The sequence below is a fragment of the Gallus gallus genome, chromosome 1 (genome assembly GCF_016699485.2).
Source record: "Gallus gallus isolate bGalGal1 chromosome 1, bGalGal1.mat.broiler.GRCg7b, whole genome shotgun sequence".
Taxonomy (NCBI): domain Eukaryota; kingdom Metazoa; phylum Chordata; class Aves; order Galliformes; family Phasianidae; genus Gallus; species Gallus gallus.
Genome location: NC_052532.1, coordinates 183,142,300 through 183,159,973, shown reverse-complemented (window position 1 = coordinate 183,159,973; position 17,674 = coordinate 183,142,300). Strand labels below are relative to the sequence as shown.

The 17,674-nt window shown below is 37.9% G+C and overlaps 1 protein-coding gene across 2 annotated transcripts in view; it reads left to right on the top strand.

Moving 5' to 3' along the window:
* ARHGAP42 (Rho GTPase activating protein 42) overlaps positions 1-17,674 on the top strand; it is a 160,048-nt gene that overhangs the window by 107,918 nt on the left and 34,456 nt on the right. For both annotated transcript variants that reach the window (XM_040650438.2, XM_417185.8), the window contains 4 exons: positions 7,287-7,391; positions 10,231-10,360; positions 14,587-14,687; positions 15,544-15,653. In XM_040650438.2, coding sequence (XP_040506372.1) covers positions 7,287-7,391; positions 10,231-10,360; positions 14,587-14,687; positions 15,544-15,653 — 446 coding nt within the window. The remainder of the gene's footprint in view (positions 1-7,286; positions 7,392-10,230; positions 10,361-14,586; positions 14,688-15,543; positions 15,654-17,674) is intronic.

Genomic DNA, 17,674 nt, shown 5'->3' with positions numbered 1-17,674 from the left:
GCATGTTCCTGATGAAGGTATGGGAAATACTGTGCTAAGTAGGTACTGATAGCCTTTTCAGGAAATGTCTTCTGGCTACAGCTGTGTTTTTTTATAATGAAACTGAATATAAATAGTGGTTAAGTTGTAATATCAGTCAAAATTTTGAACCTTCAGAATTCCTTTTTTTTTTTTTTCTTTTGTTTCTAGTCTGTTTCAAACAACATTTTGGAATAAAAGTATTTACTAAAATCCATAAGGGAAAGTATGCCAAGTGAAATATAATGGGACAAAAGAAAAAAAGAAAGGCTTAAAAATAGGCTTTTTAAAATGCCTGCTTTATGTAAGTGATGTATGACATACGAGCATTTGCTCCTAGATACAAGTAGATAAGCATAAAGCCTAACATTTTAAAATCAGGTACAAAAAAAAATTACTATGTTACTCATCTTCCTTGGTGTGCTGTAAAGATGTTCAAATGCTAGAAAAAGCCTAGTTTGTATACATATGTTCCTCCTCATGAGCTCTGATGTTTGCAGAACATTCTGATGCAAGGCAAAGATCTGGGAATGTTAGCTGACAATCGTCTTAACGTGAGCCAGAAGTGTGTCCAGGTGCCCAAGAAGACTGATGGCATCCTGGCTTGTATCAGAAACAGTGGGTTCAGCTGCAGCGGGGAGGTGATTGTCCTTCTGTACTCAGCCCTATTGAGGCCATACTTCAAATACTGTGCTCAGTTTTGGGCCTCACACTACAAGAAAGACATCAAGAAGAGCAGTGAAGCTGTGAAGGGTCTAGAGCACAAGTCTTTTGGGGAGCTGCTGAAGGAACTGGGATTGTTTTGTATGGACAGGAGGAGGATCAGGGGAGACCTTATCTCCATGACTACGTGAAGGGAGGTTGTGGCCAGATAAGGATTGGCCTCTTCTCCCATGTAATAGTGATAGGACGAGAGATAATGGCCTTAAGTTGTGCAAGGGGAGGTTTGGGTTGGATATTAGGAAAAAAATCTTCTCTGAAAGAATGGTCAGGTGTGAGAACTGGCTGCTAAAGGAGATGGTGGAGCCACTCTGCTTGGAGGTGTTCAAGAAGCATGTAGATGTGGCACTGAGGGACAAGACCTAGAGTGGTCACAGGTGTGGGTTGATGGTGGGACTTGATGGCCTTGAAGGTCTTTTCCAACCTTGACAGTTCTATGAGTCTATGATTTTAAGTGTCACTTAGGTCTAATTTTCAGTTCAGTGTCATGTCTGAAGGTAATTCTCAGTCTGATTTGTTGAGTCCTGGGAGGGGATTTTGACAAAATAAAAGAAACACTGTTAGTGAGAAAGATGAAACTGTGATGCCTGTGTGGAAGAGGGGTAAGTTCATGACATGAAACACAACTTGAAATTATCTGCTGGTGATCCTTCCAAATTCTTCAACTTGTCTATAACAAAAGATGAAAATACTCTGAGAAGCAGAGTGGGAGAAGCAGGCTGGCAAAAACTGACAAGGGGATTAACCTAGAACAGCAGAAGTGGTAAGAGTGCAGAACTCTCCTTCCTGGAGAGAAGTGGGGAGGGATTGTGAGGCACAAGGTGCTAATGTTTCACTGATTTTTACATGAGTAAATAGTTATAGGACAAAAAGAAATGGTTTAAAACTAAAAGAGAGGAGATTTAGGTTAGGTAAAAAGAAGAAATTATTTACTTGGAGAGTGGCAAGGTACTGGCACAGACTGCCCATAGAAGCAGTGGATGTCCCATCTCTGGAGGTGTTCAAGGCCGAGTTGGATGGGGCCCTGGGCAGCCTCATACCCATGACAAGGGATTGGAACTGGATGATCTTTAAGGTCCCTTCCAACTGAAGCCAATCTATGATTCTATGAAGAGATAGCTACCTCTTCGTAGATCTCCTAGATTTTGGACTTTTCAAGGAAAAATAATAAGCTTTTCATACAGATCATGAATTTAGATTTTTCTATCTCAAAACTAAATCATTGTAACAGTTTACCTTGCAGCAAGTTAAAAAATAAAAAACCGATAGTAATCTCTGCTCCTAGCTTTGCCTATGTAGGCCCAGAGCAGCTTGCCAGAAATAGTGCAGTTTCATGAGGATGCTGCACTCATTAAGACAGAACCTCCTCCCCAGAGCTCTGCTCTGTCCTGTGATAACAGCAAGACCTCACTGCCTGGAGGAATCAGGGCACAGAATTCATAAGCAGCAAGTAATCTGAAATGAGGGGTGGTCCATTAGCTGTCACAAAAACACAGAAGTGTATGTTTAAAGGAAAAGAACAACTTGGTATAATTGCATGTGGTTCCATGCGACTTCAATTTTAGTCTGAAGAGACTGGATGTTAAACTTAATTTCCCCTTTCTTGGATTTTCCCTATTATTAACTATATTCATTTTAATCTGAAGGAGAAGTACCTTATGGAGCTATCTGTTTATAAATAAAATGAAACTGAGGAGACAGGGACTTCTGGCTGATGTGCTGCAGGCCAAAGGTTAAATTCCTCTCCTATCCAAAACCTAAGCACAGTCTCCTTCCTGTGAGAATGAAATGGCCAGGCAGTCTTGAGGTCAGCGGCTCTACATAAAAATAAATAAAGTCTCAAGAAGTAGCTGGATTTTGTTTCAGGTTCTGTGTTGAAATCCTGGCAGCCCTTGAATAGTGAGTAGCGTTGTGTTACTGAGCTCAGGCCTCACTTTTTGTTCACGTGACTGATCAGGTACTCAGAACGAGGTAACTTTAAGATATGTGTTACCTTTCAAACTGATGGTGTGAATGTTCTGTGTGATGGTTGTTGTAACAAGTCACCTCTTCACCATGTGAAGACCACCTTGAAATACATGAAAAAAAAATGAAAAAAAGCTGATTTTTTTCCATCATTTAAAATAAATACCTTTAAAATTATAAGTGTGGACTTAACAGCTGTGCCTCTTGTAAAATCAGCAGCAAGAAAACCCCACTGTGACCATAAGCCTGGGGCAGAAGTGCTTGGCTTTTAGATCTCCTCCATGCAATGCTATGCCAATACCTGTGCTGATGGAATTGGTTAGGATAATGCCTCAAAGCACAGGCCCGCTGGGTGGTTTTTGTTCCCCCTGTCCACATACATCTGTAGAAGCAAATACCATTCTCAGTATTAGTTATTTCAACAGAACTAGAACAAACTGGAATAGGACTTGCATAAGACAAGCACATTTTTACTTTTATTATTCCTTTTATTTTGCTGTGCAATCAAAGATTATTTGACCAGGAGATTCTCAAGTCCAGGTGCTCTGCAAGACACAACTGCCAGGATACCTGAACAAGGCTTAAAATGTATTCAAACTTTCCCCTTTTTTTCTTTTTCTTTTTTTTCTTTCTGCTTTCATTTTGCTTTTTTTTCTTCTAATAAATTCAGTTTTGCTGCCATCTAGCGTTAAATCTTTTGTCCCCAGTATTTCTTCATGCACTCATTAAAGCTTTTTGTATAATGGAAGCTGGTTTTCTTTCAGTATTCAGGCTGAAATTAAAGTAGATATGTTCTTCAGAAATACCCTTTAAATTGATCTTTACAATTTATGTGTAAGCTGACATACTGCATCTTTCTACCACTTGGTCTTTCGTTGAAATTCTGTTGCGTTTTTTTTTAAGAGTTGGAATTATGTTTTAAACCTTAAAATTATGGAAATTTATACAGCTATTTACATAATCGGAGCTTTTTAGGATAAATAGTCATATTTGAATCTTCTTTGGAACCCGTTAAATAACCAGTAGGAGGCTTCCAGGTCCAAGTCTTTGGCTGAGATAATGATTTCAGATCGGCAGGTGGAAATTACAAGCTAAGATAATTTACATAAGCTGTGAATAACTTTGCTAGATTGCCTTCATTCTTTGGTAGTGGGATGTGGTTTAGGAATCCACATCCATCATAGAGAACCCTTGGCTTTTATGCTCAAGGATTTTCTCAGCTCCTTAGGCTCTGTGACTAACTTATTGCTTACTCATGGATAACCATGGAATTTCACCATTTCTGTCTGATGTCACAACTTTATTTGGTCCTGCAATACCAGTAAAAAACAAGGGAGAAGTCCCAGCCATGCATTCACGTCTTTATGACAACACCAGTGGTTAGACCGATGGTCTATAAAACTGAAGCTGATTTAACTTACACTTAATGTGGCAGAAAAACTTACTTTCTGAGTCAGAGATGTTCACTGAAGGGCTCAGTGATACCAGGGCACAAGGATGTGAGGGATGCATGATGAAGTCATCATGTTTGTTCCTCTGCGCAGATAGCTGTGTCCTTCATCTCTCATCCGTCAAACTGTGGTAGTTTCCAGAGACTGGAAGCAGGGACAGGTAGCCTCAGAAGAATACAGAGACACTGTCTGAGCAACTAGGGATCAAGTCTGGAAAAGTAAAGCCCATACAAAACTGAATCTGGCCAAGGACATCATGAGTAACAAGGGCTTCTGCAAGTATCTCAATGACAAAAGGAAGACAAGGGAAAATGAGGGTATTCTCCTTAATGAAAGAGGAGATGTGATTACTTGGTACAGTGAAAAGACCGAGGTACTGAGTACTTTCTTTGCTTCAGTCCTTACCAGCAAGACCAGCCTTCAGGAATCCCAGGTCCCAGAGGCCAGGCTGAATGGCCAGGGCAAGAAAGATGAACTTTTAGTGGAAGAGGATCAAGTCAGGGAATACAAGAGCAAACTGGAAATTTGCAAGTCTGTGGGCCCTGCTGGGATGCAGCCAGAAATGCTCAATAAGCTGGTAAATATGATTGTGAAGCCACTCTGTAATCTCAGCTTCATGATGGCAACTGGGAGAAGTGCCCAAAGACTGGAAGAAAGCAAATGTCAGTCCTGCCTTCAAGACAGGCAAGAAGGAGGACCCTCACCTCTATCCCTGGAAAGATGGTGGCATCCTGGAAATCATTTCAAGGCACATGAAGGAGAAGACAATCATCAGATATAGTTAGCATGGATTCACCAAGAGGAAGTCATGCCTGACCAAACTCATAAACTTCTATAATAAAATCACCAGGCTGATAGATGAGAGAGGAGCACTGTATATCATATTCCTGGGCTTCAGTAAGACCTTTGACTCTGTCCACTGTAAGATCTTATAAAAATGCTGTGTGGGCTGGATGAGCAGATAGTGGGGAGGGTTGAAAACCTGCCCAACAACTGAGCCCAGAGGGTAATGGTCAGTATTGCGAAGTCTGGTTGGAGGCCATTAATGAGCGGAGTGCCCCAGCAGACAATACCGTCCAATCAGCAGTCCAATCCTGTTTAATATCTTCACTAATGATTTGGATGATTGAGTAGAGTGTACCGTCAGTAAACTCAGAGATGACCTGGAACTGGAGGGAACAATGGATACAGTAGATTGTTGTAATGCCATCCCGAGGGATCTTGACAGGCTGGAGAACTTGGCTGACAAGAATCTCCTTAATCTTAACAAGCAGAAGTGTAAAGTCCTGAACCTGAGGAGGAACAACAGAACATACTGGGAATATCCACTTGGAAAGCAGTTCTGCAGAAAAGGTCCTGGGGGTCCTTGTGGGCACCAAGGCTGAGCACAAGTCAGCAACATGCCCTTGCTGCTGAGAAGGCTAATGGAATTCTTAGCAGCATTAGGGAAAGTATCACTTGCAGGTCAAGAGTGTCACCGCCCTGAGTGGTGCCCCACTCCAGCAGGCCAAGAGGCAATGGGGACAAACTGGTACAAGAGGTTCCTTCTGAACACCAGAAAGCACTTCTGTGCTATGCTGGTGATGGGACACTGGCTCAGGTTGCCCAGAAAGACTGTGGAGTCTCCTCCCTGGTGATCTCCCAAAGCTGCCTGGGCATGGCCCTGAGCACCCTGCTCTGAGTGTCCCTGCTGGAGCAGCAGTTGAGCCACATGGACCCAGAGGTGCCTTCCAACTTCACCCATTCTTTAATGTAACGGATTAGTCACACTTCTACAAATGAGGTTGATTGTAAACTTTAAATAAAATGTAAACATGGTAAAATCTGTATTTTTTAGTCTCTTTCATGTACAGTCATCTATGATGCTGGTAACACAAATGTAAGTGCATTAAATATACATTATGGAATTTTTGTTGCCTAAATCTAGGCTACTGCAGTTATCTATGGAGAGAGATAAATATTTACATTGGATTTTTCATCACATTGTTATTATGCTTTTGAATACCTGTGTTTTTTTACTGGTTTAGGAGACAGCCTGGACAGCTAGTTATGTAGCCAGATTGAAGGGAGTTTTGGTGCTGTAAGGTACTCAGATAGATCTGTCCCATTTGTACAAGCTTTTGTTATTGTACATCCAAGTTAATAGCTCATTTTTGTTGTTTTCTTTACTTGGGAATATGTAAGCTAAATTTTATATACAAATTTTATATATTCCATAATAAAAAGAGTTTGTAATAGTAATAGCTAGGACAACTTACTGAAATGTTTAAACATTTTAATTTACGTTTAAATATTTTAATTACATTTTAAGTTTTAAGTTAAAACTTAATAGATGGTAGAAATGTATCGACTAATAAGTCTAAAGAAAATATAGTTGCATTTTTTTATAACTTAAACATTATTTTAGAACAAACTTCAAAAAGAATATTCATCTGGACCATATAGATTTCGTCTGGCCTGTTGGAGTCAGTCACAGACATACCAGATAGAACTCACATCTTCATCAGAGCTGGAAGAAATAGTCTGGAGTTCTTGCATTGTATTAAGCTGCCCAAAACTTATTTTCAAGAGTCTCATTTTGGAAAATAGGTCATGGCTCACGCAATTACTATGAAGAAAGTGAAAAAAATATTTCTAAGAGAAAAAAAAAAACAACATCGATCTCTGATAGTATGAGCTTGGAAAGCGCACACCATCAGCTGAAATATCGGACAAAATGACTGGGACTGAATTAAATTATTATAAAAATGACAGCTTCATGAGGCAAAAGCCTTTTTAACACCTCTTTTTCTTAAGGTTTGACCACAGATTTCTTGCTCAGCAAAGCATTACCATTGCAAGTAATGAAAGCTCAGAGTGTTCCAGGAGTTCAGATGCAGGATGTTTTTGCTGAAGGCTTCCTGTGTTTTCCTGTTTAAAAAAAAAAATGGAAAATCAGCTATTCGTAGTTTTTGCTTTCTAATACTTACCTGAATAGATGAAGCGTGCAGCATCTAAGACCAATCTTTCACTATTGCAGTCAATGCCTATTTCTTATTTACAAAGTAGTATACATTCTGTTATCTTCATGTTATTTAAAGTATTAAGAGTGCATGTTAAAATTAGTAATGCTTTTCAATTTTGCCTTTCCAGCTTTTGGCCTTTCTTCAAGGATTATTTACATTTTACCATGAAGGATATGAACTGGCTCAGGAGTTTGCACCATACAAGCAGCAGCTTCAATTCAATTTGCAGAATGTAAGAATAATATGTATTTGCACCATTTTGCTTGGTAAACTAATTTGGAGATACTAAAGTAGCCTTGTAGTACTTTATGGGAACTCTACATCCTAGGTTCTAGTGAGCTGAAATCAAATTAAGGTATGAATAGATATAAATTATTTTTAAAGCTGCTAATCAGGAAAGAGCTTTGGAAAATGTAATCTTCATGTAGTTATTTCTGATTTACAAATCAGAACTGTGGGAGTTATAACCAGAAAAGCAGAACAGCAGCCAAGTTTGATTAAGAACACAGTAGCTCAGATATGCTTAAACGTGCGTTTTCTTGAGAGTGGGGCCTATCTTCTGAAATAAGTGGTTCAAAGAGCTCCAGCAGGTACAGAATGCTGCAACATATTTTTTTAAGATCACAGATTGCCAGTACCTGAAGGGGGCCTACTGGAAAGCTGGGTAGGGACTTTTCATAAAGCTGTGTTTCCTCTGTAGCTCCTTCTCTTTTGTGTCCATTGTTCACATGCAGATATAGATTTCATTTAAATGGCTTCTTGGGAAAATCAGGCAAAAGCTCCTGTTTGATTAAACTTTTCCTCTGGGATCAAAATGCAAGTGCTCTCTGTCTGTAGATCCTCCCAGACCGTTCTGTCAAGCTTTGCATTTGTTAACTGTGGTTTGCTGCTGACTCTTTTAGATGAAGGCACAAGGGGTCACTGTTGTTGCACAGCGCAGCTTCAGTGAAAGGATGAAAAATGTGGTTCAGTCCAGAGGCTGATTGAAGTACCAGCAGGCACATGAATCCACAACACAGACCAAAACTATCTTTGTAAGCCTGTGTCTGTTAGTTTGCTCTATGCATGGATCAGTAGAAACAGAATTACTAAAGGATTTTCTAAATTTGTATGTTAATTAAGAAATAGGTAAATACATTCTTTGTTAAACAGTACTTGAGTACAGCTTGACTATGTAAATAGACTGCAGAGGTAATGATGGATGCAATGTTGTGCAGAAGGAACGAAATAAAATATTTTTCATTATATGTCAGACAAACATATATACGTAGTGCTACACTGAAGTTTGGAGTCTGGCTGCAGATCTAAGTCCTCATCTGCTTTTATTCAGCTGAGCTATCTGTTGACCAGAGCATCACCCAAACTCAGAATGAGGTGAAATATAGGGAAAGATGAGCTGAGGATAGTCCTCAGGGGCAGTTGTGTTCAGGCTGTCTGTTGTAGTTGTCAGAGATACTCCTCTCTATTGCACTGGGTTTTAAGGTCTCACAGTCTTGCAGAATTTTTGATCTTCGCTTCTGTTCTTACAACTTTGCTGCAGGTTAAAGTATCAGCAGTAAATGCTGTAGGAGTAGCAGAGAAGTGACAGACCCTCAGCTCTTAACAGGTCCCTGTGTCCTAACACAGCCTGGTGTCATTTCTACTGTGTCAGCAGGCCAGTGGCTTACTTCAGATGTCAGTTGGGCTTTGTTTTCTATAACTTCATACAAAGGCCTGGCTGCTTAAAAGAAAAATTAAGACCTTAATAGACAAACAGAGATATGCTCTTAGTATAGAAAAACCACTCCATTCAGTAGCACAGCATCTGACCTAAAGCCTCTTGAAGGGCTCAAAATGACCTCTGTTAAATTTGGTCTGAAGTTTGGTTCTTCACCCCAGAAATATAATTGGCAAGGTTCAAAGCTGAATTTTAGCTCCCCTTTTGTTTAGTAATTGGTTAAACTGTGTTTGTCTTCAAGGGAAAGATTAAACATGTCTTAGTACGCTATAGTGCAAATCGATGAATGGCCAACTAAGTGGAAAAGTATTTACCAGTATATAACGTCCAGACAATATCTTTCTGTCTAGTTGAGATTAGATTCCATAATATAAATTTTCAAAGTGTCCTTGCAAAAACATTACAATAATCTTTATTTTATTGCCTCTAGGAACAAAGTGTTCAACATCTGGTACATCAGTAGCAATCTGTCAAACCTCTGGCGCTTCATAATAATTCTCTTTTTTCCTACACTGTGTTAGCTATGTGGAGGGAAACTCTGGTCCCACTGAATTCAGTAGAAAAAAAAAGTACAGGTACATGCATACAGACATTAGCAAATCTGAATTACCCACCTTTGTACTTGATTTTTCTTCTGGCCAACAGCTTTCTTGTTTACACACATAATTTTTAGGACAGACTCAGCATTTGTTTCCATGTTTTTTGAACACTTCTGCAACTTGTGACCTGGCTGTTGCCTAACATAATTAAATCTCAACTGTGGTGTTTGTGTAGTCCTGTCAAAACGCAATTGTAACCATACTCTGACTACCTTGAATGTCAGCATCCATAGTGTTACTGTGGGTGTGGACACAGGTCTCTGAACCATACTGCTTCCATGTGTGGAGAGACCAGAGATGTCTGGTGACTTTACCCTGGCATTAACCCCATACCAGTGTATTCTGCACTTGTTTTAGTGGTTCAGTGGAGCTTATTAGTTCAAGTTTGAGATTATGCTATCAGCACCTTCTAGTTTAGCCATTTAGCCTGGATCCTTTCTGCATATTCTGGAGTACGTACAGAAGAAGAATGCATCTGTCTGCAAAATACTGTGTAAGCATACCTGAAAATGTGGGGTTACCTGCAGACTTGTGTGCTTAAATTTAGTTCTCCTTTACTGTGTTATTCCCAGGCTTCTAGAGCAAGAAACTGTATAAATCTGGTGTTCATTTCCCTTTTAAGTCTACCACAGATGCTTCTATTGGTCTCTTTTGCAGTCTTGCTCCTTGGCATTATGAGTTCCCCATTTAATCATCGTTTTTACACTTACATGAAGTAACATGTGTTGATTTGTTTGTTTCTTTGGGGATCTTAGACCCGGAATAACTTCGAGAGCACGAGGCAGGAAGTGGAGAGACTCATGCAGAGAATGAAATCCGCCAACCAAGACTACAGACCACCAAGTCAATGGACAATGGAAGGCTATCTCTATGTGCAGGAAAAAAGTGAGTAAAGCAGATGTACCTTTTCATTTGATTTGAAAGACACGGCAAAAACTAGAAGGATGAGAAAATGGTTTAGCTAGCAGGATAAAACAAAAGCTCTATTTTTGAATGTGCAAAGACTTTTCTTATTATTTTTTTTATTATTGCTTCTCTAAGGATGGAAAATTTATAAAGAAAAATAAATGTTTGACTCTTCAAAATGCACTCAAGGTAGCTCAGGCCAGAGAGAACAATGAGTGAAACACATGTAAGCTCCTTGTTTCTTTCTCCCTGCATTCTTGTGAGTAGGATGCTGCTTGGATAGGTCCCTTGTGGGCGGTCTCTTGTGTCCCCCCTCAGTAGCAAACTCGTCAGTCTGTTTACACTGTGCTCTGGATGTCTGCCTTTCTCCCTGCTGCAGAAGCTGCAAGCGTTCAGGTGCTGCCAAACCCATCTGTGTCTTGACCTTTCTCTGCCTGAACAAGCTCCACAGTTCACCCAGCAGGAACAGCCTCCACCTTTTAGCTGTGGGCTCTGCTGACTCAGCCACCTTAATGAGCATGCACATAATGGAATAAAAAGGCATAAGAAGAAGAAAAGTTATCTACTTACAGCCTGCCACAATTTTAAAATCGTTGCCAATTTGTACCTAATTATTATTCATATCATGAGACGTAAGAATGAGGCAATGTCCAAAAAGAATGATGGAATAGAACTAAGACTGTCATCTGTGTCTGAGAATATTTGGAAGAGCCTAGCAATATATCATGTGATGAATGAAAACAGAGCTAGGAAATATATGAAAGTCAAAAGAGAGAATTCAAAGCTATATGTAATCATAAGTATCTGCTGTCGCTGTTTTAAACTTTGAACAGTATAGACCAAGCCAAACTAGCTGCATTTGGGAAGGATCATTGAAAACACTTAGTAAAATAGTTTTCATTGTGTGGGTTAACCAGATTTACTTATCCTTTGTTATGGAATCCACCTGATGCTAGAAAAGTAAATAGCAGTGTTTTGAGATAGTGTGTATGTGTAGTGCAAGTTCAGTGTTCATTCAGAAATGATTAAATACAACCTTGCACTTGATTTCTCAATCTAAAAATAAATAGAAGACATCTTGATGCTGGATTCCCATGTTAGATTTGGCCCCACTCAACATCAGTTTGGAGAATATCTCCTTCTCCTTCACTGTTTCTCATTTAGACTCTAAGTCAAGAGACTACATGGAGTTATAGTTCATTGATTTTCTAGATGACATCATGAAATCAATTTTTATTCCATTATGTGAGCTAAAATAAAGAAACCTTTGTGCTTATCGTAGTTAACCTCGCTACTTCTACCCTCAGTAGTACTGAAAGCTTGAAGAAGATCCTCTGTGTTTTAACTGTGTAATAATGATAAAAGACATGTGTGTTAAGTAGAAATTGCACTGAGCCGTGCTAATGGGGGAGGGAGAAAAGGAGAGAAGTATTGGGCACATGCTGTGCTTCATTAAATAGTGAGAGGCCAACTTGACATCCTCTTACTGAAAAGATGTTTGTTCATTAGTGTATTCTGGAGTAAGGGTAAAAGGATCTGTAATCTGTTTGTCGATGAGAAAGGTACTAGTTGTGTATTCCCTTGTCACACGGGTTTATTTTCCTACAACCAGCATCCCGTAGGCAAGAGACAAATTAAGAATAACTGTCTTAAATGTTTGCTATTCCTGAAAGGAAAAGTAAATCCTGTATTATTACTAATATTTGTGACGGTAAATAGGTATTTTGAAAATAATTTTAAAAAGCCTTTAAAGTGCTTTTATTTGGCTGTACAGTCATTAGTAACAGAATTGAAGTTAAATGTAGGTAGTGGCCAACAAAAAGCAGATGACTTTTAAACTCATTTAAAACTTCTTCAAGATGACTCATCCTTCTGAAAGAGTTAATGGTGCTATATGGGGAATACTTGAATTAGGTTTGTACATTTCATTTTGCTATGTGAAAAAAGGAACAGAACAGCTGGCAGAATTCTGAGGTGGGGTTAAGAAGTACCTGGTCAATTCATTGTGTTTCTTCCCCACAAAGAGTTTGGGATAATTTTCTCTGAGTTTTTATGATAGTCCCTGTAAAATTCCATGCCTACATTTGTGGATTGTCAGGCATCTGATTTTTATGACTGATGGAAACTTTTACGTGTCCAAAACTTTGTGGAAGGCTGCATTTAGAAGGCAAAGCCATTTCATCTGTAGCAAAATTATTAGGCTTGTTTTTAACACCGTCCAGTTTGATTTATCTAAAAAAAAATGCACAAAACCTGTAAAATACATTTTTTTTTAACTCAGAACTCCTTCATTTTAAAAAGAATTAAAAGATCAGATGGACTGTACTTCAGAAAATTAATATCATATTTTTCACAGGAGTTACTCCTATTGATAGGGCTTGGAAATTCATATGTGGATTGAAGTGCTATTCTGAATTAACTTACAGTTAAAATGCTTTATTTTATCTATCTATTTGTCTACTTAATTTCTTTTTATGTCTTCATTTGTAATTCCTTTGTGGAGGGAGACCATATTTGAATGTTGGTTTCTGAAGCATAATGTTTTCCAAAAGGAAATACTTCTTTGTACCACTTTACACACAGTTTGTTTCACCTTTGAGTACCTGTAAGCTGTGTCAGTGCTTATAAAATAAATGTGAATGTACTCTGCTACTGCAAAAACTTGAAGAAAAAATCTCATCCTCTCTGCTATATTTCCTGTCCCCCAAAATCAGAAAGTCACACCCAAGTTATCTACTGACTTTCTGTTGCCTACTGACCAGCAGTGCTCCCAGTACAGTTTCATGTACCAGTGCGCATACAGCCATTTTGTGTTGGACCAAAGGAGCAGCAGTCACACTGCAAAAGCTTGAATTATCCTGTCTTCTGCAGGGCAACCTCCCTCTACATTTACGTGCAACAGTTAGGGAGCTTATCTTGTTCTCAGTGCTATGTTAAGCAGTGAGATTGTTTTGTTGGTATTTTTTTTTAGAAAAACATGGGAAATCCTGGCTATATGAGGGTGTGGAGAGAATTCTGGAAATGTGTCCTCATAGCAAAGAATTGCAATACAGGCATTCTACAAGGCTGTGTCTCATATAGGTTTAAAATACCACTGAGCTTAAGTTCAAGAGTGTTTTCTATTTATGTTCTCTGAAGATTCATAGCCAGAGCAAAGCTCTGTGTAAGCCAGGGTTGAAAACATCTACATCAGAAATCCTATGTTTTGCAGTTGGATTAAGGAGTAATGTAGTGTGACCTCTCCAGGATGAAGGATACATCCACTTATTTGGGGATCATTGTAGATTTAATGTAAGGATTTCAAAGTTTAGTGTATTCTGAAGAACATTCTATTACGATGCTGTTTGTTGTTATGTATAATTGACAGTTCGTGAGCAGTTTTTATCGTTTACTGTTTTCATTTTTAAAAGAATGGCTCTGTAGCCCTTTTCTCTGAGCATGGCCAGTTTTCTTATGGATCAGCCTTCTTTTCAGACTCAGTGCTGCTGTTATACTCACCTCTTCCCTGTCAGAAAACCATACCAAGGGACGAAAGGCCAATGTTTCTTGCTGTAGGTGCCACCTCTGCATTCAGCATTTTATCCCTCATCTCTAAACCATTATTGTGTTAGAGTCCACTGTTCTTTTTCTTCTTGGCTACTCCTATAATGAAATAATCTGCTAGTGTTCAACTACATAAGATTAGATCTATCTCTGAGTCATTGCCACTTTTCTCTGCGTCCAAAAGATAACGTAGAGGAATAAGGTTGCTATGATGTTACCTGGAGTATTTGTTACCTTTGATGAGCACTCTGAAAGTAAAGAGAAATTTCATGACATTGTCTGATTTTATGAGTCTAGTACTAGATTTAAGGTTTTCTTCAAAGAGAGAATTCAATACTGAACCCTATTGCTTCACTTCCATTGGTAAAAATCTACAAATTAATCCTAAGCAGAATAATCCTCAAGATCTGCATTTCCTACTTCTCTGTTGTAACAGAATGCTGTTACCCATCTAGTTGCTAAAGAAAATCAGACAGCTGGAACATCCAGTTGAAATGTGTGAAAATAAGACCTGAATATGTTCAAATTAAAAAATGAGAAGTTTTTGATTTTGTATGCTGCATGTGTACTCTTATGTTTTATCTCTCTACTGTACCTAACCCTGTCTGAAATAGTGATAAAATGTCAAAATAACTATTCCTTATACTGTCGTTTTAATACAGGACCACTTGGATTTACATGGATAAAACATTACTGCACTTACGATAAAGGAACAAAAACATTTACAATGAGTATAGCTGAAACTAAATCTGGTGGAAAAGTGGTGAGTTTGCACAACCTCTAGGATGTGTATGAGCTCTATATTCCATACTTTACATTAAGCATTCAGCAGGTGTTAAAATAATAAAAAAAAAAATGGTGAAAAGGGTATTAAACTGCTTTCAAATGTGAAGCAGTGTGTATTTTAGATAGATATATAATGTATTTAAAAATAAATATTCATCATATAACATATGAAATACATATTAAATAACTCCTCTAATATGGTGCTTCCAAATACATAGAAAAGCAATCACAGTCATAGAATGGATGACATTTAAAACAGAGTTCTGGAGGTTGTTTAGTTTAATCTCCATGCTCAAGGCATGTCCAGAACCAGAACTCCAGATGAGACTCACCAGGGCTGAGCAGAGAGGAAAGTAGAATCACCTCCCTCAATCTGCTGGCAGCAACTCTGTCTCATGCAGCCCAAGGCTGTTAGCCTTCTGTGCTGCAAGATCACATTGGTGACTTATGGCCAGCTTGTTGCCACTAGAGTCTGAAGGTACAAGCCAGGCTGCTTTCCTGGTGCCTGGGGTTATTCCTTCCCCTCTGCAGGACTTGATATTTCCCCATGGTGGAACTTATAAAATTTTAGCACATTTCTCCAGCCTTTTGAAAGGTCCTTTTTATTGGCAGCCCACCCATCTGATATATCAGCCATTCCTTTCAGCTTTATACTCTGTGAGCTAAATGTAGTCTTAATTTGTATGTAAAGAAATTGTTGGAAAAGTTCATAAATATTTTTAAGCTCTTCTCTGAGAGAATGCTTTTTGGTACCGTTCATGCAGCTAAATTTTAGATTTGTAGCCTCTAACAACATATTGCCTGTACTAATTTTGTTTTATTTTGTTTTGCAGAATGGCCTTGTCACAAGCTCACCAGAAATATTCAAGCTAAAATCTTGTATCAGGAGAAAGACAGACTCAATTGACAAACGCTTCTGTTTCGATATTGAAGTATTTGAGAGGTTTGTATTCTTTTCATTATGTTAACATATTTAAAATGATGAAGAAATTAAAGAAATAAATTAAAAAAAAAAAAAAAAACACTTGCAAATAATATATAATAATTGCACTCGTAGTAGGGGCACGTGTCTGTCAGTATGTCCCTGTCTAGACAGGCCTGACCTGACTTTCAAGACCGAATACTTATTTGTTCAAACCTGTTTTTATAACCAAATTACTAAGTTGCATATGTATTGTCTTAAGTATGTTATGGTTGTATGCAGACACAATGTGGTTTCTTACAAAACTTGTGGCTCAAGTTTTTTCTTTGTAAAAGTATTTATTTTTTCAAGGTTAGGAATGAAGTGAGAAGTATTGAATGAAGTCTTCCCTTTAACTATGATGGAACACAGTGCCTTTTCTAGACTTTCTCTAAGAAATATTTTGTGACTGTTACAGTCCTTTAAATTTCCATACAAGGCTGTTGTTTGACATTTTAATTATGAGGTTACACTTTGTACTTTTAAATATATTTTTATAAAATAGTCTTTTGAGTAAGTTAGGGTTTAAGAAGCAGAAATGTTATGTGAGCTCATTTAGACGAATTGATATTTTGGAAGCTTGAACTGATAGCTTAAACTTGAAGTTAGTAGTTTCTTTCTAAGTAGAATTGCATATGCATTGTGGTAATGTCATTGTAAAGTATTCATAAGTGGGTGTTGTCCCTTACATGTCCTCTACTCGGTTAGAACAACCTATCTGCAATTCATTAAGTTCTCTACAGAAATCACTGTAGGCACTCTTCATATATCATTTTATTCCTCCTGTACATTTTGATTAATTTTAAATGTAAATAGCCTGTTAGTTAAAGGCCTTCCAGAAAACAGGACAAAATATTGCAAGATAAGTAGAATGCAACATTTCTTAGTCACTATTATGAGCATATACCTTTCATAAGTTGATAGAAAGTTGGCTTCTGCAGTTGGTTTGATATTCAGCAGGGAGGTAGTGAATTCTTGTGTGTCAGCAGAGATAAAGCCCAGCCAACAAAATACCTAGAAATATTTAGTGGGAGTTCATAAACAAGGACAGCATTAATTTCTTCTGAATGTCTTGTTGGTAAAGCTTGGTGTGTTTATTTGTTTGTTTGTTTTTCTGTGAAAATAAAGATACTGTGGTCGTTATTAATGTTCACAATGACACAAAATGTGAGTAAATACATACAAATATGGAAACAGTATTAAAATAATGATATTTCAAAAAGACTACAGTAGTGATCATATTAAAATAATTTTAAGCTGAACTTAAATTCAAGATGCACAGTTGTTTGGACATCAGCTGCAAAGAACAGTGAACCTTTAAAAATAATTGATATCTGCAAATTTCCTTAGCAGCAAAAGCAGACAACTTTTTCTTTTTTTTTTTTTTTTTCTGGGAAAGAGCTCTTCTTTGCAAATATGCAGCTACAACAAATCTTTAAAATTCTAGCATAAGATTTCATGGGTATATTTTGTCTCCAGACATCAGACAGTGCTAATTCTCTTTTTGCTATTGTATGAAACACTGTATGAAACATTACAGTTCAAAAACATTGGAAAAACATGCGGACTGATGTTCACATCTCATTTCACAAAAGAGCCATATTAACTGCAAGAAGCAATGTGAACTGCTAATGGGGAAGGCACAGCAAGATCCTTGCTAATTAACACAATTAATTTAAATCTACTTTGGTGTTTCTCACACCTATGTTCAGCTCAGATTTCTTAGGAAAACTGTTCTAAAGATTAGTCAGCATCTGATTTGTATTAGAATTATATGCAAAGGTAACACCATAAAGTGAATGTTTCTCTTTGAATGTAATTTTATTCTTTGAGAAATACCAACATTTTCACCCACCTGTGTGAGTGCAGCAGATCTGGTGTACTTCCAGCTGATTTCAAGGAAATCACTGCAATGAAGATCAGAATTTCAGTTTGACAGTGTAATGGTGTAATAGTGGGTTTTATAAAGGTTTGTGCATCAGCAGTGAATATACTTGTTTTCA